This window comes from Aphelocoma coerulescens, assembly GCF_041296385.1.
Source record: "Aphelocoma coerulescens isolate FSJ_1873_10779 chromosome Z unlocalized genomic scaffold, UR_Acoe_1.0 ChrZ, whole genome shotgun sequence".
In the NCBI taxonomy this organism is placed as follows: Eukaryota; Metazoa; Chordata; class Aves; order Passeriformes; family Corvidae; genus Aphelocoma; species Aphelocoma coerulescens.
Genome location: NW_027184085.1, coordinates 38,122,929 through 38,148,665, shown reverse-complemented (window position 1 = coordinate 38,148,665; position 25,737 = coordinate 38,122,929). Strand labels below are relative to the sequence as shown.

The 25,737-nt window shown below is 38.6% G+C and overlaps 1 protein-coding gene across 2 annotated transcripts in view; it reads left to right on the top strand.

Moving 5' to 3' along the window:
* The window catches only part of GOLM1 (golgi membrane protein 1), a 35,036-nt gene extending 9,950 nt beyond the window's left edge, over positions 1 to 25,086 (top strand). Inside the window, exons 4-10 of one of the 2 annotated variants that reach the window (XM_069001955.1) lie at positions 7,924 to 7,978; positions 8,954 to 9,056; positions 14,652 to 14,778; positions 19,772 to 19,901; positions 21,113 to 21,400; positions 23,500 to 23,613; positions 23,940 to 25,086. In XM_069001955.1, coding sequence (XP_068858056.1) covers positions 7,924 to 7,978; positions 8,954 to 9,056; positions 14,652 to 14,778; positions 19,772 to 19,901; positions 21,113 to 21,400; positions 23,500 to 23,613; positions 23,940 to 24,004 — 882 coding nt within the window. In that variant the 3' untranslated portion in view covers positions 24,005 to 25,086. The other variant, XM_069001954.1, reaches the window with a different exon arrangement.
* Positions 25,087 to 25,737: the final 651 nt, after the last annotated feature.

Sequence of the window (25,737 nt, the reverse complement as noted above, 5' to 3'; positions counted from 1 at the left end):
TTACAAACTTTGTGGCACCTTGGCTTTCTGCCTCTAAAACTCAGTAGTATTGGGAAGACATGAGAAGGTGGCACTGCTCCTGGCAGTTTTCCAGGGGAATGGAATTCCTTTGTGAAGAAGGAATTGTGAAAATGTGAAAAAAGCTACTTAAATAGCAGTGTGCATGATTCCTGCTGTGTAGTGTCTTACAAACTGTTTTGCTGTATATTTTCCTTGTGTTGCTGATACTGCTTTGATTGCAGTTGTTAGTCAGTAATATCACTTTTCTCCCTATTAGCAGAAGCATTTAGTTAGCAATTGCTTCTCCTGTAGAGTCTCTTGGCTGAAATTTATAGATCAGCTTTCCAGGACTATTACGTTCCGCCGGCTGAACAGACACATCTCATGATGGTAATACGCGCTTTTCAGGTAGCAGGTTCACTGTGAGGGAATGGTTTGCTGTTCAAAACGTGATGTGTGAGCAAAATATCACCAGTTTAATATTTGAAGGACATAGAGGAACAAAAATTGAGTAAAAGTGGAAGGTAGAATGTGCTCATCAATGGCGTATACAATTAATTTATTTTGAAATAATCTTTACCCCACGTCTTCAAGGAAGTAATAAACCAATTAATTCTTTTTTACCTCATTTGAGACAAACATGTTTCTTTGATAATTTCTCTCTTCTTTGTGTTCAGTCTTTGCATATACTTTAAAAATATGAGGTATAGTTTTGTCTATTTATTTTTTTAATTTATGTATTTTTTAAAATGATACCTCAATATTCAGACAGGATTCAAGTGAGTAATCAATCTTGTTGTTACTTCTGCCTCCTATTATTGCTTGTTGCTACTGAATGCTGTGGCATTTTCTTGCGTTCTACTTCAGTCCTACAGGGAGTGAAAATGCATGAGTGGAAAAAAATAAAAATCAAAGGTAAGAAAAGGGCAAATGTAATGCAATATTATGCTTCCTTTCTGTAAGTAGATATAGCCAGAGTTACTAAAAGGCACTGAAACTGTAAGGGCTGGCCACAGAGTTTATAGCACAGGCTAGCAAGATGGGCAGATGTTGAGAGATGGTGACAAGACCTCATCCAGGAGTTTTAAGGAAGTTTAGTGAATGAAACGTTACTTCTGCCAAGCATGGTGTGCCACCTTTTTGCTTCAAATTTCTGGCATCAGATGAATGGTAGGTGGCACCACACAATACACTTTCCTTGGAGTGTTTTTGAGTCTAGAGGACATATGGGAACTGTTCATTAAATCTGGCATCCATGCCAGGAGAAACGGTGAAAAGTATTTTACAGAACTAGAACTGCTGTTGGACATGGGGTGGAATGTGGCATCTGGGGAAGACTCAAAGTGGCTTCTGGAAAAGAAAGTCTTTTTTTCTGAGGTATGTTGCTGTTTTCTTCTGAAAGAGTCAGTGATAAAGGTGAGGGAGACAACACATTCACACCTGGAATTGCAATGGCTTGTAGAGATATGCAGCCATGTGGTAAGACAGTGGTATTGCTGGAAAGCTGTGCATTTGTCAAAAGAAGACATCAGCCAAGTTGGCATGGATTCATCCACTGTAATTCAGGAATGCCTCTGATACGGTGGCAGGGAAGAGAGGAAAAAAGGTTAATTCTCCTCACTAATGACCTTTATCTGAAGAAGCTGTCTAGGATCAGAGGCTATTCTACAGAGGGATGTGGAATATAAGACTGTTTCTGAGTGCTTTTTTGTTTGTGTGTATCTATACCCATGTATAAGTGTGTTTTGTATATTCATGTCTTGTATACACACACATAACCTTGTTGTTTGGCTCCATGGATTCCAGTGGAATATGGGATTCCTGAGAGGCGAGTAATGAATTCACCCTTTCTGATTCTGGGATGCTTGTTCCTTGAACTGAACGTTCATTTACTCTGTGAGGATTAGCAGCAAGTATTTACCTAGTCAGGAAGAATGAATGCAGATCCAAATCCCAAGACTCTCAACTCATTTTACAAGTATTTTACAACCTCTATAACTAACTAGAGATACTTGAGTCATAAATGAGATTTTGCTTAGTTCTTCTTGCTGTTCTTAAAAATTAAAATGCTTTCAGCAGATGTGTAAGACTGGTCCATCTCAAATCTCCCACTTTTTCAGGAAGAAATTATGGTTCTTCTGGCTATAGAAGAAACTTACATACAAGGCATACTTACACAATCTGGTCTTCTAACCAAAAGCAACTCTCGAGTAACATTTGAGATCAATCATAATTGCAGTTCATCTCTGCTCACTGTGTTTTGTTACTCTGCTGATAAAACACAGAATAATTACAGTGCTGATTTACTTTCATACCAAACTAAAACACCAGTAAGGTATTTGCCCAGTTAGTCATTGTTACTAGCAGTGTATTAATCTCTTTGAGTTAAATCTGTGTTCTTTTGTAGTAGAAGTGTCTCTGTGCTACTTGAAGTATGAGGGCATAGAAAGTAGGTGGTCTGAGCCTGTAATACCAGGTGGGCTCACCATTCACCAAGACAATATAATTCTGAAAAATTGCTAATGTAATTATTTTCTTAGGTCTGAGTATGTATAAAACACTACTGTCACTAGTCTGCTTTTAAAAAACCTGCTTTAATTTTTAAGTATTAGTGTAGATTTAGGAAATGGCTTCTGGAAATCCATACAGAAATAGAATGAAGAGATCAAGTAACCTTACTTGAACACTTGATAACCACAATTCAGGAATGCAGAAGGGCTGTTCCTAATCTGTAAACAATTTTGTAAAGAATAATATTCTCTGTGGTTGTTATTCAGGACTCGTAGCTTCTGGGATGTACAGAGCCACAGAAGTCTCTTTGAAGAGCATAACAGTACAACAATATGTTTAATATCACTTAACTGCAAGAGCGTGATTTTGCAGTTGGTAATTTTCTTTGGATTTACATAAATCTCCAACCTAAATCTGGTTTTACTGAGGAGAAAGGCCAAGGTTTGTACGTTCTATGTGAAGCATGTCACTGTCCTGTTGCTGAATATCTTTTAACACTGGCCACAGCTGCTCTCTGGTCCCCTCCCTCTGGGAAAATTTCAATTCCCAGCACAATCTTCTGACACAAAATACCTATTGGTATGCACAGAGTCAACTCCACTCAGAAGGAATTGCAGTAGTCTGCAGGGAAAGAGAAGAAAGGTACCTTTTCCTTTTCATTGAAGGCTATATGTGTTTTGTCTTTTGATTCTTTTTTTTTCAACCCAAACAATATTGCATCTTCTAGTTTTGGAAAAGCTTTGAGGTAAGGAAGCACTGCCTCATGTCCCATGTTTGCCATAGCAAGATATTACTAAATTAGCAAGAGAAATCAGTATGCTTACTCGTAACTGGTACAGCAAAAGTCTAAAAGATCACTTCTGTTCAAAACATATCTTCACATGGTGGGAAGAAAAAAGAGGATGAGACTAGCTGAACTAGAAAGAAGGAATTTAGAGTATATGTAGTTTAAGCATTACCTCTTCACAGCTAAATGTATGGACAGAAAGTCAGAATTTGCATTAGCTATACCTATGGAAGTTTTATATTAATATTCTCATATCATAGGATTTTGTTCTGCTTCCATTGCCTATTATTTGGGGTTTATTTAAACATAACAGTACAGTGAAGTCCTGTAGTTTCACTAGGCTTTTTTCTCCAATCTACTTGCTGTTGCCCTGTACCTGTAAAAGTAATTTTGGATTCATGTGTGTCGAATTCCACCCTCTTGTGCTGAGATTTTTAAGAAACTAACTTTGCAGTTTTGGTGGTTTTAAAGGCAGAACTGCACCATGTCATGGTGTGCATGTCTTTGTGTCTTCCATGACAAAACAGAGAATCTAGATTGCTTTTAGCACAGACTTTGAAAGAAGGCTGAGTCTGAGATTTTTGACAGAATCACTCTTTAGAAATAGAGGTGTTTTTTTTGGGTTTGGGTTTTGTTGGGTGTGTGAGTTGTTTTGGTTGGTTGGTTTTTGTTTGGGGTTCTTTTGTTGGTTGGGTGGGGTTTTTTTACGTTTATTGAGGAAAAGTGGAATTTCTGAGTGGAATTCAGTTTATTGAGAAACAGATTTAAATGAACAGTATCTTCTCCATTTTGAGCTTGAAATTTGTTGTCAGGCTTACTTCAACTGATGTGCCTCCACTGAAGTATACATGAGTGTGCAGCACAACAATTAACCTTAAGAGAAATATTTCCTTAGGAATCTTATTTATGAACTTTTCCCCCACATACTAATATGCACTTTAGCTGTTAGTCTCTTAGCCTGGAACCAAAAAGCCTTTTTATGGCTAGTTGTCATGTTTTAACCCCAGCTGGCAACTAAATACCAGGCAGTCACTTACTCACTTCCCACATGTCCCCCTACATTTTTGAAGAAAACTCTGTGGGTTGAGATAAGAACAGTTTGATAACTGAGAGAGAGAGGAATAAAACCCAAGAGAAACAAGACATGCACAATACAATTACTCAGCACCTGCTGAATGATGCCCAGCTTGTCCCCCAGCAGTGATCCGCCTCCCGGCAAGCTCCCCTATTTTATGTCCCGACGTTCTATGGTATGGAATGTCCCTTTTGCCAGTTTGGGACACCTGACTGAGCTTTCTCCTGGTTTTGTGTGCAACTGCTGGCTGGCAGAGCATGGGAAATGGGAAAATCCTTGTCTTAGGGTAAGCACTACTGAGCAGCAACTAAAATATCAGTGTGTTGCCAGCATTATTTTCATGCTAATGCCAGCGTAGTGGTGGGGAGCCGTGGGAGTGTGCAAGACAGAACCACGCTTTTTCTTTGCTGTAAGGACTTAAATCAGTTTGAGTTAATAATGAAATAAGTGCCCTGCTTTTCCCTGATTAATTATAAATGGCTGTTTCTGCATGTATAAATCTTAGCTTCCCATCCTGCTTTATTCACGGTTGGATTTGTTCTTACCAGCTCAGTTACTGATCCTGTGGCTTATCTTTGTCTCCTTTGAGCTGTATTTGTGAATGCAAAGCCTCTTTTTTCTTAAGTTTTAGTGTTTACACTCATCAAATTCTTTGCTTTCTTTTTTCTGTTGCAGTGGCTCATTATGCTTTTATATACACCACGTACAGTCAGTGTTAGAAAGCATATGTGTCAGTTCAGTGTGCTTGGGTTAGCTTGATTCTTGAGAGTAGCAAATGCTGGAGGAGTTATTGGAGTAATTCGTCCAGGGAATGTGTGTATGGAGAATACTGTTGGGCGTTATTCAGATCAAGTGCATTTACATAGTTCAAAGCATGTGCTCAAAACAAAGATTTCAAATAATTTGTCTCAAAGCTTCCTCATGCATATTTCTGTGTTATGGTTTTTTGTTTCAAAACAGTAACTTTAGCTTTGTCTTTCGTAAGTAGAATAAGACTTATGTGGACATGTTCTGTGGTGAATCTTTGGCAGCTGTCATTAAAAAATTTGCTGTACAGCTGGTGCAAGTATTTTCCCTCACTGCTGGTGGAAGTGTGACTTTTGAGTTTTGGTTTCTGAAGACCTGCTGTCCACAGCATTGTCTTCAATCAAAGGACTGATATTTTTCCTCTTTGATAGTCATAAGGACTTCTGTGCAAACATGTTTACAAATACAACAAGCTGGTTCTATGTTACCAAGTTACTCTGTCACAGAACATCAGATTTTGATATGGTGATAGAGTGATTTTCCAAAAGCTGGATATTTTGCTGCTGGGGATTATAGCTATTGTTTCATGGGCTGATTGAAGTTTAAAATGGGAGTTTCTTTCTATAACTGACTATTGGCATGTGTCTGCTGAGTGCTTCCCAGGAGTTTTCATTCTTGACCTGCATAAAACCCCAAAAGTATGTTTGCTTAATTTACAGCCACAAGATGAAAATTAGTTAACACTTGAATGACAGGAGGAAGAATGGAAGGCCTGATGTTATTGACATAGTGAGATTGGAAGCTGGCAGTTGCAGTACTGTCCTGTAAATTATTAAACAGTATTTCCTGCTCAAGTTAAACAGCTAACTAGATTTTAACAGGTTTTTTCCTGGACTTTTGCCCACCTGTTCAAGGAAGTAGGTATGGTATTGCCAAAATAAAGTTTTATATGCAATCCAGAAAGACAAAGGCACGCTTCTTTTTTTCCCTGTTGTAATTCAAAGAGACTTTTTTTAACGTGGAAAATAATTTTTTTCACTTCAGCTAATCGCAGTTATTATTGTCCTAATGTACAAAACATGTAACACTTGTATGTTGTACTGCCACATAAATGATCCTGGCATTTAGAAATTTCATTTTAAGGAGAAAAACCCCCCAACCATCCCCTCCTCCCCTCGATAAAAAGATTGCCCCCCCAATAAAAAGAGCCAAAACCAACAGTGCCCCCAAAAAACTGTAAGAACATAAAATTGCTCTATCATACTGATTTTTCTAGTCCATTGACAGTTTCTGATAATGGCCAGTGCTGTATTATCCTGAAGGTGATAGTCTGGAACAACCTGACTACATTGTTCACACATTAGCAAAACTTGGAATTTCCACTGAAACATTAACTTCCTTTCCCCAATAACCAGTGAAAACAAATTTATTTTTTATTTAGCTGTCCTATGAGAAAGGAGAGGGAGAGATATTAAACAATCCCACATATATGTTTTTATTACTGTTTTTTGATTTTCTATTTGCTTTTTAACAAAGGAGAAAAATGTTTTTCCTTGAGGTTTCACGGTGGTGTTCACAGAACAGCTGTACATACAGAATGGTGTAGAAATACTTAGCAACAGCTGAATGACCACCTCTGTGAGGTGGGACTCTTTAAAGGGTCAACCAAAGACAAATCTCCTACTCTGGTGGGTGCTAGCCACTCAAGTTTATTTAACACTGCACTTCACCTAATCAACTGGCTTTTTTTACTGTAGCCTTTGTGAAAAAAGGCACTGACAATGTTGTCAGTGTTTCAGGGTGACGGGCAGACAGAATGGGTGCTGTTATTTCTTTTCAGACGTGGACATATGCACACATCAATACTAGAGCAGAAACTTTGGGAAACAGGGGAGTTGATGTATTCTCATCTGGGATCCTTGAAGAACACTGAAGTTTCCCAGGACAAGGATAATAGCAGAACTGGCAATAAAGCCTAAGAAATACCTTCCTAAGACTGGACTGGATTTTTTCTGAAGAGCTGGTGGATCTCTTTTTTGTATTGTTAAGAACTCTTCTGCATCAGACTTGCTAAATGTTGAATATGAATAATTTCACTTAGGCTTGACTTGACTCAGTTTTCAGATGTTTTGGGGTATGTGTGTATATGAAATGGTAGACAGAGACTAATGGAAGAATAGACGAAAAATGTTTGTATGTTTACTACCTCTTCAGAATGAGAGGGAGAACAAAGTGAGGGAGTGGAAGAAGGCTGGTCCAACATGAAAGCGATCAAGAAGCTAGATAGAAAAGGGATTCAATGCAAGGGCTTCACATTGCTTTCATGGAGTTGCTTTATGCTGAATGATTAATACTTTCATAGCTCATCTTTGTGTGCCTGAATGCAGGTGTATTGATTCCTGAGTGAGAGGGTAATTGATAGTGAGCTGTGATATGTTGTATTCTTCCTTCAGGAGATAAATACAGTAAGTCTGACTGTGACTCCAGCCATGATATTAAACTAGAATAAAGTGACAAGCAATTGTAGTATCTTTAAATTCCTTTAAATTTTTCCTCTTTTTATTTGTGCAGTGATATCTTCTCCCACTCCCCGTTACTGGAAAATCTGGGTTAAAATGAATACTTGTTTGCAGTTGTAGATCTCTAAAGCAGCTAAAAGTTTTTGTTCAACTGTGATGCACAAACTGTAACAACTATGACACAAAAAATAGATCTTGTTACAAGTATTTTGATAGATGTTGTTTATAGTGGTAATGCAGGCCCTTTGCAATTAAAACACTGCGTTTTGTTCTGCTTCTTTCAGGCAATGCTGATGAGTAACATCACACTAAATGATCGATTGATTCAGAGTCTACGAGGTACGTTGTAGTACTCCTGTGAATCTCTCATTGTTTTTTAGGCTCCCTGTTTTTTAAGACTTGCATGTTTCTTTTGAGAGTGCTGCATTTCTTCAAGTCCTGGGGGTGGTGCAGGAGCTGCCATGACTTAGATACTTCATCTGCATAACTCCAGTTAAGTGTCAGACTAATCTGCCTCAAGAGTCCTTGTAGTGCTTGATGTAGTACTCCTGACTCTTTTGATATAATACAGAACAGAAGTAAGTTAATATATTTATTCTTCATTCTCCTTGGCAACATATTCTTGCATTCTTCCCTGAGGTGTGGGGTCATGCATTTTAGCACCAGAGGAATTCACAAGTCCTTTATTAAATAAGAAAACTCAGTCTAATTCATTTCTGTTCATGGTTGTGCTTCAAAAATTGTTGTTAGCAATGTATTCCTCTGGAGGTTCTTGGAAATGAATCCTATAAACAAGTAAGTGTGTTGTGGTATTGCCTTCTGGTACCCTCTCACAAAGCTTTCTATCAGGAAGAAAACTCTGAATCATAGATGCCTCTGTTGCTGAGGATCATGGCTATAAATTGCATGTTATTCAGGGAAGCATTGCAAGCTCGTCTTTATATGGTTGATAAATGTGAATGCTGTTTCATACTGTGTTCTGATTATGATTTCATAGACATAAAGATTTTCCAGGCTGCAACTTAGCAGGGTTTGCAAATCAGTTCTGTGTATTCCTTAAGAGGAAAAGTAGGTAAAAATATACATTGTACTGTTCTTGCTAAATATTGTGCTGAAAAGTCATTCTTACCAGATTCTCTGCACCCTTGTTGAATAAATTCAACAATTATCTATGCATTTGTGTATGATGTGTAGTTTGCATGACAGATGGATTAATTTAGCATGCTTACTATAGATTTGTTGTTTGATATTTCTGTTGTAGAATATATAGGTGTATGTATATTTTAATATGTATTTTAATTCTGTTTTGATCAGAACACTTGAAAGAGTTACAGACGGAATATGGAAAGCTACAGCTGGATGTTTTCTGGTTTCAGAAGAACCAGACTAACCTTCAGAGGAAGTTCTCATATGACCTGTAAGTACGTTCTTTAGGAAAGATGACTTCCCAAATTGTAGGTGACTTGGTTATAACCCAGAGTACTCTTGTGTTAGCTATAGTACTGTTAGTTAAAATACATTATTAAGGAGAAAGTAACATCTGACACGTCTTCTAAAATTGCTCACAGTTGATCTTGGAGAAGAGCATAAACTTTGCAGTATTTTTCATCTTTGTGTCCACACACTTCTTGATGTTCCTTCTATTGCAGGAGGATTAAGGTAGCAATATTATCACTTAAGAATTGTGGAGGAAAATTGAAACATGAAGAACCTAAACTCTGAAGAAGTTTGCATTCAGATAGGGGAGCATCTGATGAGAAGCTGTACTTTATCGAGCTGCCAGAGGTCTTGGGAATTTCTGGTACCATCAGACTCGTGTTCTGCTTTATGTGACGTACCTAGTCATGGCTTTTTCTTGAGATTTCCCACTGAATTGTAAAGCATGGATAGCTGAACAAAAGTACTTATCCGTATCCTTACACTAAATACACATTTCTGGTATTTCTAGGAATTTCTCCTCAGTCCTTTCTGCTCAGTAATATCCTTGTTTCCTCCACCTGCCTTCACATCCTGTAGGATCTTCCCCCTTGTGCATAGATAGAAAAAAGCAATAAAATTTGCTGTTTGCATATTCTCATAATGATGTTCCATCAAGAGTGTAATTGTTGTAGTGATAGGTATTTTTTCAGCAGCCATTGTTTAGCCAGGTTTTGTAAAAATTATGACTAAAAGTGGACCATGAAACTCAAAGAACTTGAATTCTGCAGGCTAATCTTGAAGTATTTTCATCTGGTTTTCCACCTACTTGGAATTAAGGATTAATGTTAGTGCTTCTGTAATACTGATTACCAATTGGTTGTGACCTTTTTTTTTTTTTTTAATTATTACTCATGTAAATAAGATAAGTTATATTAGTGGAGCTGTAATTTAAGACTTCTAACAGAAAAGTAGAAGGAAGTTGGAAACTTTAGTTTGTACCTGCCTTTCAATAAGCTGTGTTGCTAGTTTGTTAAGGGGCTTTTTCCCACTCTGTGTTTGTTGTGTACCATGGTTGTTAAGCACCATCTGTTTGCTGTTTAGTTAAGTGACAGACCTGAGACTCATGGACCTCTGTTGATAGTTCTGTGTTAGTCGGTGAACCTATTTGCCAGTGTCTTCCTTTTAAGTCTAAGATCAGCAGAAACAAATAGATCTGGATATAGCACAAATATATCTGTGTGCTGGACAGTTGTGCTCCACATGAGAGGTACACCCATGAAGCACTGGCTTGATATACACATGCAGGGAAATAATACAAGGAAAATGTAGTGAGTCTTCTGAAAATTTTGAGGTTTATCACCCCTGTCTGGTGTTTACAAGCATGGCTCTGTTGAGGAAATCACTGACAGAGCACCCCTGTTTGTGGTAGTGTACCATAAAGAATCCCTCTTCATTTAACAAAGGAAGGTTGTATTCAGACAGCATACTCCAAGGTCTGGGCTGGCTCAAGGTGAAAAGCTAAGCTTGATAGTAAGGGTGGGTTTGCTTTTATCAGGGTAAGTATAGAGACATGATAGATGACCATGTGGTAGCTGAACTGGGACTCAGTTAGCTGATCTGTCTCCAGCTGGTCCTGAGACAGCTGTACCAGTTCCTGGAGAGTCTCTATGGGAGTCTGTAAAGGCAGTTATCTCAGCCAAGGAGCTATGCTGTCTTCACTAACTTTGCTGCATAATACTTCAATGTTCATTTTCTATTTGTAGATTCTTTTCCTAAGAGTTGAAGTGAGGAAAACAAGCATAGCATTCAGATTTTCATGAAATAATTTATAGCTTGGGTACTGTGCAGCATTCACACAATTCTAGGAGGAACATGTATAAATGTGTTTTTAAAATGTTGCTTGTTGTGTACCTTTAGGGAGGATGTTGGAATGTTAATATTTCTCTGTTGTGGTGTTCTGGTAATTGCAGAAATGGATATTTGATAGTACTTGGCTACATATGTTCCTCTTTATTATATGCTCACTTAATACTGTCACTTTAAATGATTGCAAACAACCTTTTCCCAATATGATTGTGGGCCTAGGAAAATAAGAATTATTAGAAAGACTCGAAATGTTATTTTTAATCTGTCTTCCTTCCTCCCCTCCACATTCGGAATAAGCCACTGTGTTACCTCTCTGATCATCTGCCTTGCCAGAGGAGGCATTAGACCTGATTATGTGCTTCTTCCTTTTACCTGGATTTGTATGGTTGAAGGTTTTGTACCTTACGTAGCAAGTACACTCTGCCCAGTGCAAAAATTGAGAGACCATATTATTTGTATAATTGAAAATGTTGCAAAAAGATGACAAAAGTCAAATGCCTTTTTTAAACAGCACATTGTAAATCGCTCCGTTTAAACGTTCAGTAACTACTCTGTAGAAGACAGTGGTAAGAGCAGTTGTGAATATGGAATGCATAAGAACAGAATCTGTGACTGTAGGAAAAAAAAAATCCTTGTTTCGTCTTGTACCCAAGTCTTGAAGTTTCATCTTATCATTTTTTTGAACAAGCTTAGTGTTTTCAGTGCAGAAGCCAGCAGGAATTATCTGACCTTACTGCTGTTGTGTGCCAAAGGAGTGTGCATTCCTCAGCAGTTGACTTCACAACATACCTTTGGTGCACACTGTGCCCAGCGCTGTCTGGTCATGGTTAGAGCTTCTACAGCAAAGGTTCACTGGCACACTGACCCTTCTCTCCTGCAGCAGCCAGAATGAAACAGAAGCCTCTGGACTGATCTTTTGAAATCATTATTGAATACATTCCAATATTCAAATACATTTTTATTCCCAAGACCTTTGGTTGTTACATAGCTGCTTTTTTAGAAATCTTGCTGCGTATAAAAGGTCTGATAATTAGTTTGATATTTGCAGACCTTAAAAGTGCAGGAGTGTGAGTGCAGGAGTAATCTTTTTTGGTAGGGTTGAAAGGAGGAGGTGATAGATCCTCCTGGAGAACAAAGATACTCTGTTTCTCATGCTGGGGATTGGCAAATCCAGCAGCCCAGGAGGGGAGAGGCTGCACATCGGTTCCTGTGAGCAGATCTGTAGGCTGTCAGGTATGCAGGTTAACACAGAACACAGGAAGCATGAACACAGACAACACTGATAGCCTCATCCCTCTCCTGTGAGAGTGAGTGTCTGCTAGTGCAAAACATGCTGTGGGGGTGGTCTAGACAGGCTGTCCCTCCTTCTCAGTTTGCTTGTGCCTCTGTGGTTAGGCTCATGGAGATCATCCTTGGATGGGCTGGTGGCTCCTTTGATGGGCCTGGAAGCAGCTGTGGAGGGTATTATTTGGGCTCCTTTGTGTGTGTGCAGGTGAGCTCTGTGTCACAGAATTAACTATGTAGTGAAGGAGAAAACATGCCACACAGACTGAGTTTAAGAGCAGTAGGTTTGCACATTTGAAATGTCCTGGTGCTGGGATGAGGTGGAGAAACTAATGCTGTCCCTGTACTTGAGAAGTTCTTGTATGCATGAGTAGAGTATAAAGGAATTCTGTTACAGATAATAAATTTTAAATGGTGAGGATTTGTCACAAATGTTAAATGAATTTTATTTTCATGTGCAATGTGAGATGAAAGTGCAACCTTTCACAAATGCTCTATCTCTGACTTCAGGTTGTCTGTGTTCTGCATCTTTCTCAACCTTGCAAACTGAGATGCAGACAATTAATGTGTCCTTTTATTTCCTAGAAAATACTGAAAGTGTGCATAACTCAAGCCTATGCTGTTTTACTGTCTCTGATGTTCACCAGTTTGAAGCACTGCTTGTTTTGGTTACTCTTCCATGTATTAGCATTATCAAATCAGGCTTTAGAATAATGTCTAGTCAACAAGAAATTGTAATGAAGGTAATTAATTTGTCAGTTCATAGCCCATCTGTCTGCTACTGTTCTTCCTTTCTGGGTGCGAACTACAGAAGGGATTTTTTGCTTTTGAAAAGTAGGGGTGGAGACAGGTGAAAGTGCAGTACAAATGAGTTACTTGCTGTGGTAGAGTGCACGTACCCCAAGAACTCCTCTGGATTATGTAGTAGCTTATTTGCAGCTTGAGAAACTGCAACATGCCTGTCTGAACCAGCTGCTGTTACACGGAAGGTACTGACACTCTTAGTAACACTGGTCAGAGCCAGAATCAGGGGAAATTTACCTGCCTTCTTAGTCTTAGTGAGGGGGAGGAGAAACTTGCAGTATGTTGACCATGCTGTTCTACAAAGGCTGCTGAAAAAGATTTTGAATGCAGAAAGATGTGTTTGCAAGGTCTATAGCTGATTGTATAAGTAAAAACTGGAAGTTACCTTTGAGTGGAAAAAACAAAGGAGAGAGAGAACGGAGAAAAGGTTTCAAAATCCCAGACTTCTTTGCTGCTAGACCAGCAGGGAAAAGCAAATGGGGTCCCCAGCCAAGAGCCTGCTCTTCCTTGGGCAGGCTCTCCAAGGCAGACAGTACAGTACACACAGTGATGGTGATTTTTCATCACATTTTCCCCTAGTGTGATGCTCTTCCCATTGGGATCGTCACAAACAAACTGCTGGTCCTGTTCATAGGGGGGTCAGAGCATACTTGGAGTTACATTATGGCTAGTTTCTAAGACTTCTGCATGTGTATTATGGGGTAATGCTTATCTTGCTGTGTTATTCACTAGGTCTTATTTTTCCTCTGATGTAAACCGGAAGCTATAAAACAACTTCTGAAGAGAGTAGGAGAGAAAGGAGGATCTTGCCCTGACTGTGGCCACTTGCCCTGAGAAACTGAGGTTGACAAAACTCCTGGGCTTTGCGCAGGATCTCCAACATATCCACAGAAGGGGAAAGCACTGCCCTGGCAGCTTTAGGAAAAGCACTGCTGCAAACAGCAGGCCTTGCCTAGGAGTTACAGAGCTGTGAGGGAAAGCAGGCTGCAGAGATGCAGATAGAAGACCCCTGCTGTCACAAAGGTTACAGTGCTGTGTAACTATTAAAAGTATGTAAAAGATGCACAGTGCTTGCATTTTAGGATATGTTCCTTCCAGAACTTATAGTAGCTACTAATGAACTCCATTTCTGTAACATATGTTTTGCTATATCTTGCAGCACTGCGCTTTTGAAATATTGAGAAAGGGTGTTCAGTTTGCTAACAGTAGATTACACCTGTTTTCTTTTTCAGCTGATACTTTTCTGTTTCCTCTTTCTGGCTAAAATCAAAATACGAATTTCTGTAATCATACTAGAAATGTTTCAAGGATCAAAATTGTTTTTAACTTGACTTGACTGGTTAGCAAAGACACGAAGAAAATCATGTAGCTTGTTGAGCTGGTCAAACAAAAGTACTTTAAATTAATTTATTCTAATAGAACTTGCCTGCACTCATTGTGAATTTGTCTTTAGGACTTACGTGAATGCCTCATTTTTTCCTAGTGACTTCTAAAATTTAAGCCCAGGTGGTAGAATTAAGGAAATAAAAAACCGTAAAGAAAAAAATAGATATATGAAAAAAAGAATTAGGTAATTCTGCAAAAATACATTTTAGAAGAGTGTGGATGAGAGTTACCAGTCTTGTTCATGTTTTTTCAGGTCACAGTGCATCAACCAGATGAAAGAATTAGAAGAACAATGTGAAGAAAGGATAGATGAGCTTAGAAAAAAGAGTACCGATGTACCACAAATCAAAGAAAAAAAAGACTTCACAGAAGACAGCCAGGTATGGTTTGGATAATTTCTTGAAAATGCTTTTCTGTGTAGTTCTTAAGTTCTTCTTTAAGTTCTTCTTAAGTTCTTCACCTTTCTGCTATTTCCTACTAGCATTAGCCCATCTCATTAAGTTTTTCACTACTTCAGCATTTGTTGAGTGTTTCTGATCTATGGGAAATAAGGCAATTTCAAGGACAGGAGATGTCCTGAAGGAGACTCCAAATCACTGTGTCTCTGAGATGGGCAGAATTTGAGAGGTGATGCTGAGAGTGATGTGGGGTCCATTAAGGAATATTTACATGACTGAACTTCAGTAACAGCACCTTTTGACTTTGTTCAAGTACTTGGTTGCTTTGTGTGTTAAAGATGAGGATAAATTGTGAATCTCTTCAGAGAAGCAGCACACCCTGAATATTGTAGTCCAAGGTTCACCAGCTATGAATTTTCACAGAAATCCTTTATGTGAGCATTTTACTGTAGGAATTAAGGGATAATAAAGTGTCTGCACTGCTTGCTGTTGGATATTCTGAGACAAAGAACCACAAATTCGTTGTACCTATTGAAGGCTTACTGGGGTAGGGCAGGCTTGGCAAATAGGGTGGCTGTGTGTCAGCTGGCTTTTTCTCCTGGGGTGCAGAGGGTGGGAGAAAATCCCAAGAAAAAGAAATTTCAGTTCATCCTGTTGTCTTGGCACGTGATTTATTGATGCTTCTTCATGAATGTGGGATTTGGTCAGGGATAGAATTTGACTGGTTAAGCTTGACATGGACGGCCCTGGAAAGATGCAATCAAGCTCTTGGATGAGAAAGCACCTGATTAATTTCTGTACCAAAATAGCCATTTCTTCAGGCTTACCAAAGAAACAGAGGTTTCAGAAGTTAGACTTTTTACATGTGACTGCAGTGGGGCCTTTTCCTCTAGCTGGGTGGCCAACTCTGATTACAAAGGCAGTGGGGATTTGGTGGAATATAGCCTTTTCTCTTTGTCTAGGAAAAGGCTAAATTTGATGACTTTAGAAGTGGAAAGGGTAAAGCATTGAGGAATGAATATTGGTTCTACAAAGAGCTGAAAAAGGATGTGAGAAAAATGGCTAAAACCTCTGCCTAGAGATTCCCATAGGTAATGTTTCAGTCTGTGTCCAGTCCTTTATGTAAAAAGGGGAAAACAGAACTACTGAAGTGTGCGACCTTTTATCCTGGGAACGTGTGCTGTGAGAGAGCTGCAATGTGAATGAAGCATTACAAACTGGAAATGCTATCCAGCTATGCCTTAAAATAAAAGTTACAGCTCTTGTCAGTAGTTTTTATAAACAGTATCAAATAAGTAGATAAAAAGTAACAATAAATATATCATTGTAAGTACATAAAACCCTCATCATTTGGAGATGATACATTAGTTTGTCAAATGCATCCTGTTTAAGAAATTTGATCTAGGGAAGACCCTAATATAGAGGTGATCAACTTAATTTTTAACGTGGCTTTGCAGCAGATTTTAATTACAATTACTTGGACTAGATTCCTTTTCTTTGTTTATTTGTTTGTGTGTTTGTTGCATTTTTGTTTTTCTTTTAACATTTCCAGTTTGGAAGATAAATCATCTTAGGAGAGGAACCTGAGGAGTTTGACTGAAGCCCCTCTGCAGGACAATTTCAGTCTCCTGCAATAAGGCGCATAGCTGGAGGCAATTTTTACTCAAAGCAGACAATCTGTAAGGAAGGGCAGGTTTTCTCTTCTCCTTTTTAGATGTAAATGGGATGATCTCAGATGAGCTAACTGATACTATATATTTATATATATATTCCTAAATAATTTCTGGCTGCTTCTATTCCCTAGTATCTGTGGCAGTGTTTCTTTGGCCAAGCTGTAACTTTCTCAGTTGTTTGCTTGCCCAAGAATTTAATCTTTTTGCTTTTATAAAAGCATACTTAGTTATAGTTAGCGCAAGAGAACCCTGACAAAGTCTATGTATGTTTTTATCCAGTGTTTTAAGCTGGAATAATTCCTGATTGTAAGATGTATGTGCTTATGTAACAGAAAAGTCTGACTTAAAAAGAAAATGGAGTGTTGTTCGGTTAATAACTAAACAGCTTTACGTAGAGCTCTCTAATTTGAGGAATGATACTAAATATCAAGATATACTTCTTGGCTGAGGGAAACACAGTATGTTCAATTACTATCTTTTTATCCAACTACTTCAACTTTTAAAAAATCAGCATATACTCTTTGAATTTATTTGACATTAAAAATTACTAAGCTAGAAATTTAAGATAAGTAAAGGGATTCTGCATGTGTAATTAAGAGGTAATTTCTTGCCATTAAGTCCAGGCTCAGTATTTTTGCAGAAGAATTCATGTCCAACATAAAGTGAAAAATGGTCTGATGTTCAGTTTCTGATTATTTCTACTGTAGAGAGTGATCTCAAGGAGCTGAATTATTTATAAAACAGAACCATTTTTAAATACAGCATTTTTATTTTACTGATTGAAGGAAGATGGAGTTCTCCTGAATATCATTACTGCAATAACCAAGTATTCTGCAGTAACATTTGCTTATCAAGCTCTCATAAGAGTCAATGCTAGATTAGTTGTTGATACTGGACTTCATGGTGTTGACATGAAAAGGTCTAGTTCTGCCTGGCTTTGATGGAAATGAAATGCTTTTCAAAACAGCCAAGTAATTGTGCTACAACTCTGCCTTCTTGGTGACTTAGCTACTTCTTTCTGCAGTCATTTTTCCAAATGACTGAATGAACATTTGACAACATAGTGTTTTACTGCCCTCCTTAGATAAATGGGAAGCTACAGTCTTAAAGACAATTGGTAACAGAAAACAATCCTGTCAGTTGTGAGACTTCCTATACCATAAGATTGCCCACTCATTTATATGGTACCAGATATAAAGAGGTTTATATCTCCAAATGTGCATACGCTTGTTCTTTCTCTGCATAGTTTGCTTTTTTTTTCCTTTTTGTAAATGAAACAAAAATAAAAATGCAACAAAAAATCCCCAAAGAACAAATGGGTTTGTAATATTCTGGGTTTTTTTCACCAAAACTGGTATGGAACAAAATGGGCTCCATGCATATTTCATGTTCAGTGTTTGCATGAATTCAATTGACATAGCTCTCTGCCAATTACAGAATTCATAACATCATTAAGGTCAGAAAAGACCTCTAAGATCATCAAGTCCAGCTGTTAACCCAGCACTGCTGTGTTCACCACTCGGCCATGTCTCCAAATGGCAAATTTTTGTGGCACACCTTTTGAAAACTTCCAGGAGTGGTGATTCCTCCACTTGGACCTGTTCCAATGCCTGACCACTCTTTTAGTGAAAAAAAAATTCCTAATATCCAATCTAAACCTCTTCTGGTGCAGCTTGGGGCTGTTTTCCATTGTCCTGTCTGTTGTTACCTGGGAGAAGCAGCTGACCTGCACCTCAATACCACTACCTCCTTTGGGGTAGTTGTAGAGAGCAGTGATGGTAATGCAGCAGGATGACTGGGAGAGCTCCCTGGTTTCCAGTGACCATGGAAGTAAGCAGACATTTGTTTGGAGCAATCAACTGTAGCTTCTTTGTCCCACTGAAGTCACTGATGCAGGGCTGCCAGGCGGGTAATCCCAAGCAAGCCTCATATCAGATCTTAACTTCTAGTTTTCTTTTTCTTCTCAAGTCTTTCTCTTTGATCATTCTCATAAATTCCTCTACAACGAGCTCAGCTCTGCTCTTTCCCCACTGGCCCTGGCTTTGCACCCTCATTAAGTGTTTCTAAGATGACACTGGGGAAAGAGTAACTCCATATATCAGGGCAGGCAATGCTTGAGCAGTGACCATGAAGAGAAGAGCCTGGGTGCCACAAGGGGGTACCATATGAGCCATGGGGCTGTGTTAGGTGAAGCATGGCCACCCCATCTTTTCAAACTTCTTCTACCTCCACTCAACCGCAGAAACATGCTGTATCTGGAAAATCACCATTCTCTACAGGCAGCTCCAGATTCCCCTCCTAGAGGATGGGTGTTCTTAATGTCACCTGTCTGAAAGCCCCTGGGTACATCCCTCAGTTCATTGACCATCTTTCATTTTCACCTGAAACTAATGGTGAATCCTAAGTTGAGTTCTGTGTCTCTCAAAAGGTGTAACACAAACCTACACCCCCAAATACTTAATTCATATAGTCTGGGAGTCATTTATGGAGGGGTGGTTACGTGGCATTCCTGAGCTCCCTGTTGCCCGTGCTAGAGATGAGGGGATCCACTGAAGGACACAGCACCAAGCACAGACTGCCAACCACTAGATCCAGAGATGGGGAGGAGATGGAAGGGGCCTCAAGTAGGCAAACATGCCAACACTGACATACAGGGAGGCTGTGGCCACGTGAGGGAGCCAATGCCAGTGTAAGTGAAAGTCATACATAGAATTTCAGTTGCCAATTTGGAAGATCTTCAAGATGGTGTACATCTTAGGTTTAATATCTAAGTGGGTCAGATGCTTACAGCAGTCTAGCACCAGAATTTAATACATTCTTAAGCAAGCTGTCATGTTAAACAGGTGTTTTGTCCAGTTGGTTAATTTTTGTTTTTCTTTTCTTAATCCTGCATTTAACATAGTTACAGACCAGTTCGATACAAGCCTTACTTAGTTGAAGTGTAATGATGACCAAACTCAGTTTTCCTGCCCTGTAGACTATTAATAGTTAATGGCATCTGTTTATTTGCTCTGGAGCAACAGTGGATAAATGTGTGATGTTACTGTTCCGTGACACTCCGAGAATAACCAAGACCAGTAATCTCGTCATTAGCTGCAGTTAAATAAGGTATGTTAAAATTCTCCTGATGTGCCATGCTGTTACATAGAAGCATTACTGCATATTCAGAATTGTATGGTACTTCCATCACCAATAAAAATTTCAGTCCAAATATTTCCAAGAGTGTTACGATATTTTCCCACCTTTCCAAATCCAGGTGCAGTCACATAGACAGTGCTTATCTGCGTACATTCACTTTATAGGTCGATACTCAACTGCCAGCCTTGAAGGAGACAGAGTTCAAGCAGGCTGACTTGGAACAGCAGAAAACCAGTGAGGATGTTCCTAAAGCAGTACCTACAGTAAGAAAGACAGACCTGATGCAGGCTAAAGGTGAGAGGGAAATCCCTGTCTCACTAACAACTGGTTAAGAATGGTTGTAATTTAATTGAACATTTAGAAACATTTTTATACACAAGATTAAGATAAAAAAGTGACACCAAAAGTTTGAACATCAAGCTGAAGGAAAACTTGCTAGGATTTCTGTTGGTTCAGTTTTGTTGTAGTTGGCATGTTGCACATAAAGGAAAATGGAAATATTTACAGTTCTGAAATCACGTTCCTCGTTTAATATGAAGAAAATACCCAACTCTTGGAAGGAATCATTTTCAAGCATACTTAAAATTTGCTTTCTTAAAAAGTTTGACATATTCAGGCTGGTAACTCTTCTCCTTGTGGAATAGCTGAAAGTTAGGCTTACAAGAAACACACATTCACACTTCCCATTGTTGTTGTGTTGTCATTGAGCAAATTGCAAGTAAGGAAAATGATACATGCGTTTATATTAGTTCCATCCTAATGGCTCCTTTTGGCACTAAACTTCAGAAACTATTAATTTGAATGGATGTATCCTTGTGTGTCAATCTTGCATAGTAGTGTGTGGGATAGAAATTCAGTTCTTAAATTTAATTATTCTTACATGCTATCTTAAATTACAGTGGTGTGAGCATGCAACTCTCAGAGATCTAGTAATCGAAGACAATGTCTACATATAGTTTATTTGGGAATTTTTTTTTTAATTAAAAATGCAGATACATGGGGAAGAAAGAGATATGTTAATGTCAACTAAATATTATAGCGCTCCTGCACTTCCCTCTTCATGTTTAAAAATAAGAACAGACTTGGATATGTGCAAATCTGCCTATGTGATGCTTTGTCCTGAGCTACTTTTGAACACCAAATCAATTTTATTGTTGGTAACAAGATGTAACACACAGAAACCTGATGCTTATATAGGACACCGCAATTTTATTTAAATTTCTCTGTTTCACTTGCGCAATTTATTAACCACATGTACCAAAATTTTAACAATGTAGAAGCATGAATCTGTTGACAGTAAATAAAGTTCCCTTCTTTAGCTGTTCCCAGTAGGAAAAACATGAATTGTTTTCCTCTTGTCTCTGGAACTGATGTGACTGGAAGATACTCTTTCAGAGGAAAACCAAGAATTTAATGAGAAATATAAAGCATTATTTATTTTTAACTTGTGCCACCACTGAAAGGCATTGGTTTTTTTCATTCAGAATCATTTTTGTTGTTTTCAGAAAGAACAGACAGCCTAACTGACATCAGAAAACAGGAGCCTAAGGCAGAAGAGGAGCAGCTTTCTAGTCAGTTGAAAAAACCACAAGAGTCACTCGAGGCTGCTGCAGGTCACAAGGAGATGCTGCCCGAGTCAGAGAAGGAGCCAAATCCACCTGAGGATGAGAAACATGTAGCTGGGCAAGACACGTTACAGCTGGCAGCAGAGCAGGCTGCCAGTGAGGAAGTTGAGAGGGAACAGCTCCTAAATTTCGATGCTAAGCAGGATGACTTGCCCCCTGGAAAGGCTGGTTTGTAGCATGTCATATATTGTTAAAAACAGTAACAAAATGAAAAGTAAAGAAATGAAAGTGTGGAATAGGGCATGATTTCTGCAACAGTGGTGGAAGCTGGCCTGACTTAGTACAAGTTTTCATAAAGGTCAGTGTGATGTGGAAGGTGTCAGTCCCCAGCAATCACCTACAGTTCAGGAGTAAAGATGGAGGCTGCTGATCGTGCAACATGAAGCTGCCACACTGAGTTCCTCTGCATCACCGTAACAGCCCTGCTGTCTCTCTATTAGCTCTACAGAGCATTTAGGGAAATTAGCCCCAAAACTTTTTGGTATTAGGGCTTTAAAAGAATATGATGCATCTAAAAAGGATGAGTGAGATGTTAACCATGCAAAGCACTGATGAGTAGAGTTACTTATGCATGGATGTTTTGCAGTTAATCTTTTTACATAAATATAGTATACAGTATAAATACATATTTATATATAAATAGCTATTCCTATTTCAAAATAAGCTACCATGAGTAAAACTCATAACTAGACTTCAGGTATCTGAAGTTTATTATTGTGAGTCTTCAAGAACATGGATCAGATATTGTAGAGGTGCCAGTTTCTGGCATCTATCAAGTGACCCTGAATTACACATCTCAACAGCACCAAGCAGCCGAGTATTGATGCTGTGTCTAAACCTGACCAATGTCTAGACATTCCTCTGTCTTGAGGGGTTTGGTCTCAGTAGCCCAAAATAATCAAAAGGAAGCCTTATGGCAGTCAGAGCAGGAATTGATGCCCACAAAAAAATGCTGTTTACGCTTTTCTAGTAAACACATCCTTAGAATTTTAAGTTATCAATGTTAACACTGCTAACTTGGCAGGAATAAGTAATCTCCTCTGCATTGCTAAAACAATATTTTTATATTACTGCTAAAGCAGTATTTTTCCAACCTGTCCAAAAAGATGCTGGCCAGGCTATACCCCAAAGAGATGTAGTTACAAGTTGCCTAAACTGTTTCAATTTTAACAGAAAAAATCATACCACAATTAGTGCAAGGAAAATCTCTGCCATGCAGCCCATGAAAGGTCAGTTTCAAAGGTCTGCGTTTCTGTGAGCTGAAAAGACTAGGAGGATGTTCTTCAGGCTTTATTGTTATTTTTTATATTTTTTATGCTTTTTTTTGTTATATTTTACTGCACAGGTTCCTTGTAGCCAGAGGAGCTTAAGATAGAAAGACTTCTTCAGTATTCCCTGGGCATCCTCTTTTTCAAGAGAAGCTGCTTCTGAAATTTTCAGACCTTTAGGTCTATAACTATAAAAATCTATTTGATGTGGTGGTCTGAATGACATAAGGCTTACAATTTTCAAGCCTGTTTCTTAGCCACTTACTAACTGGAAGGCTTAAGAATATTTAGAACAGAGGCTGTGATCCATCTTAAGTGGGGTTTGCTTACACCTCTCTGCTGTTATGATTTTTTCTGATTATTTGAAAAATAAGTTTGGCAATCAGCAATGTTTCCATTCATGTCCAAGTCATCTATCTAATGAAATCTTATGATCGTCAATAAATGTTGCTTGAGAGGGGTTAATGACTGTGTGAAGAAAATCTCTTCTGGAGTAAAGTACTTTTGTGACAACTTAGCACATCATAAAACACTTTACACTAAAGTCATAGCATTCCGCTTGCTGGACAAGCTAAAACAAGAAGGGGGGAAGCTGACGTGTTTTGGTGGTGGTGGTAATACATTTAAAAGCAACATCAGAACATCACAGTTGAGTTTTTAGCAATGGCTTCAGGTTTTGCTCTTCCTTAGGCTGTCCTTTAATGTATTCTGAAATTGTTTAATGCTCTTTCTTTATGTCCATTTGAGTGCTGGCTGATTTAGCTATGCTTTCCAAATCCCAAACAATTCTGTATTTTATCTAGTTCTTTTAACAGGATTTACAGCCAAAGTTGCTCTGAAATATAACACTTCAAAGGAAAAATAATACAAAAACCTACTCTGAACAGCAATTCTTTCAGCAGCAAAGTAATTCTGTGGAAGATGTTTACAGTCACTCTTTCTGTGTGCAGATGACCTTATGGTATAGCATGAAACTACTTCATTTTAATCTTCTTCCAGACAAACAGGAACAGGAAGCAGTGAACCAGGACAAGGATGTTGATTACAATTCAGATGTGAATGAAGCTGAATCAGAAACAGACAAGCAAGCAGCACTTGCAGGGATTGAAAATGGTAAAAAAGAAAAGAAAACAGTTTTAAACCAAGTATCACATGCTGAAAATATTAAGATCATATTTTGCATGGCATCCTGTAGCAAGCTATACTTAGCTAATTTGTTTTTTGAACTTTCCCTCATGTTTACAGTGTGACCTATTTTCTGTATAGCACCACTGAACCTACTCTTTAGTGGGGAGTATGGTACTTTACTGTACTACACAGTATTTAACAGTCCTTACAAAATTTCTCCTGTTGTTTTCTAGATAGAACAACTTTCTATATGAAGAACTTCAGCCTCTTAAAGAGATTTCTGTACTTTTTTCTTTTTTTCCCCTCATTAGTTCAAAACCCTGAAGATGTAAAGAACCACTTACCTGACCATGGTGAAGGACGACAGAAGTTGTGAACAAAGGAAGTTCATGATACAGCTTAGTCACCTCATCATCTAAATGCTGCAATGATCTGAACAAAGTGATCTTAGAAAGTTTTGATTGTCTTCTAAAGGCTTGACTAAGGGCCCAAATGAAGTAGTATTTTCTTGTGAAGTTTCAGTACTGTTGCAGTGGGGAAAAAGGTAAATCTCTGGAGGCTTGTTTCAAAGCAGTTTGACCTCTGCAATGACTTTCTCCTTCCTATCAATTATAAAATTGAAATCAGGTAGCAATAAAGGTGGTAACTTTGAAGTTGCCTACCTTAGTCATACTACAGCATGTCATACTACAGTAACGGTACATGTGGATTGGTGGTAAATGAGGAGCAGTCCTCTACCAAGGATGGATCTCTCCCCTGAGCAATACACAGTAGAGAAATCCCCAGCTTAGTTTTAAGAACTTAAGAAGGAGCTATGTAACTGTAACAAAACATGGGAAGTATGGAAACCAGTCCATGCTGCAATCTACCCTTGTGCCTGTTCTAGCACCTTTTTACTGCAACACAAACTGAGAAAGTGCAACCGTAGCCCTCAGATACTGTGCAGAATGATGTATTTACCTGGGCCTTCTAAATTAAATTCCTAGATTACAGTGTTAGGATGTGTTCTTAGTTTCAAAGTTTAAAAAATACCCAGAAAGGATTCTGCCAATAGGAGCTTCTTATTAAGAGATTAGCCAGGAAGATTTTTCTGAAAGCGTTGTTGGACTCCACAAGGTCAGTACTACAGTTTGGTCCAGTTACCACTCTCTTGCAGAAGTTTAGTGTAAAAATTGAAACTCATAAACTTTTCATGACAGAAGCCCTCTGAAATGGTGTGCTACAAGTACCCTTTACTCCACCCAGCCACTCTCTTCTGTGAAAAGGAAAAAGGAATGCAAATGCTTGCCTTGTACAACAGCAGTCTCAGCTGTTCAATGTGACTAATCTTCTCTGCTGGACTTCCGAAGGAGGTAACCAGACTATGCATTTAGAAGGCATGGCAGTGTCTCCCACAGGTGAAGCTTTAGTTGTTGTGAAGTCCTATGTTAATCACAATGTATCATCTTATTAATGTTCTGCAGTCTTTTTCTTTACTGCAATTTGTTCAATGTAAATTAGAAACTAGTTTACTTGCAGTAAGATAGAAACACCCTCTACTTACAACTACGGTACCCTTAACTGCGGTCCAACCAGCATGTGTAGCCAGCTTGTTTGAAGAAATTTTTATATTTGCATCTGCTCCCAAGACTGACACCTGTGGTTGGAGCAGTCTTGGTGCGTATGAACCAACCTTTGTCGAGACCGTGCAACAGTAGGCAGCTGTAACTAACTTGCCAATCAGCATTCCATTTAAGAAAAGAGAGATATGTCTTTGCTTTCCCTTAAAGCATTTCCCTTTTCAGCTCCTTTTCTGGTGTGTCGTTCTTCAGTGTACTAGTTTATAGCTGCTGTACCTTAAGATATCTAAATACACAAGTGGAAGGCTGGTTCTTTTGTATATGAAAAGAGTAGGAGTTGTCATCAAGTGAAGGTCAAGAGTTTTAAGTCAAATGATGCCTATTAAGCCTAAACACAAACAGTTCACTAACAGTTTTTCACCATTTAATTAAGACTTAACTGGTCTGGGCTACTACAGTCAACAGAGCAGGGAAAAAAATGCTTTTAAGCAGGAGAGAAGAGGAATGAGCATCTGTTCTGACAAGTACTGGGAAACTTGGGTTATCAGGA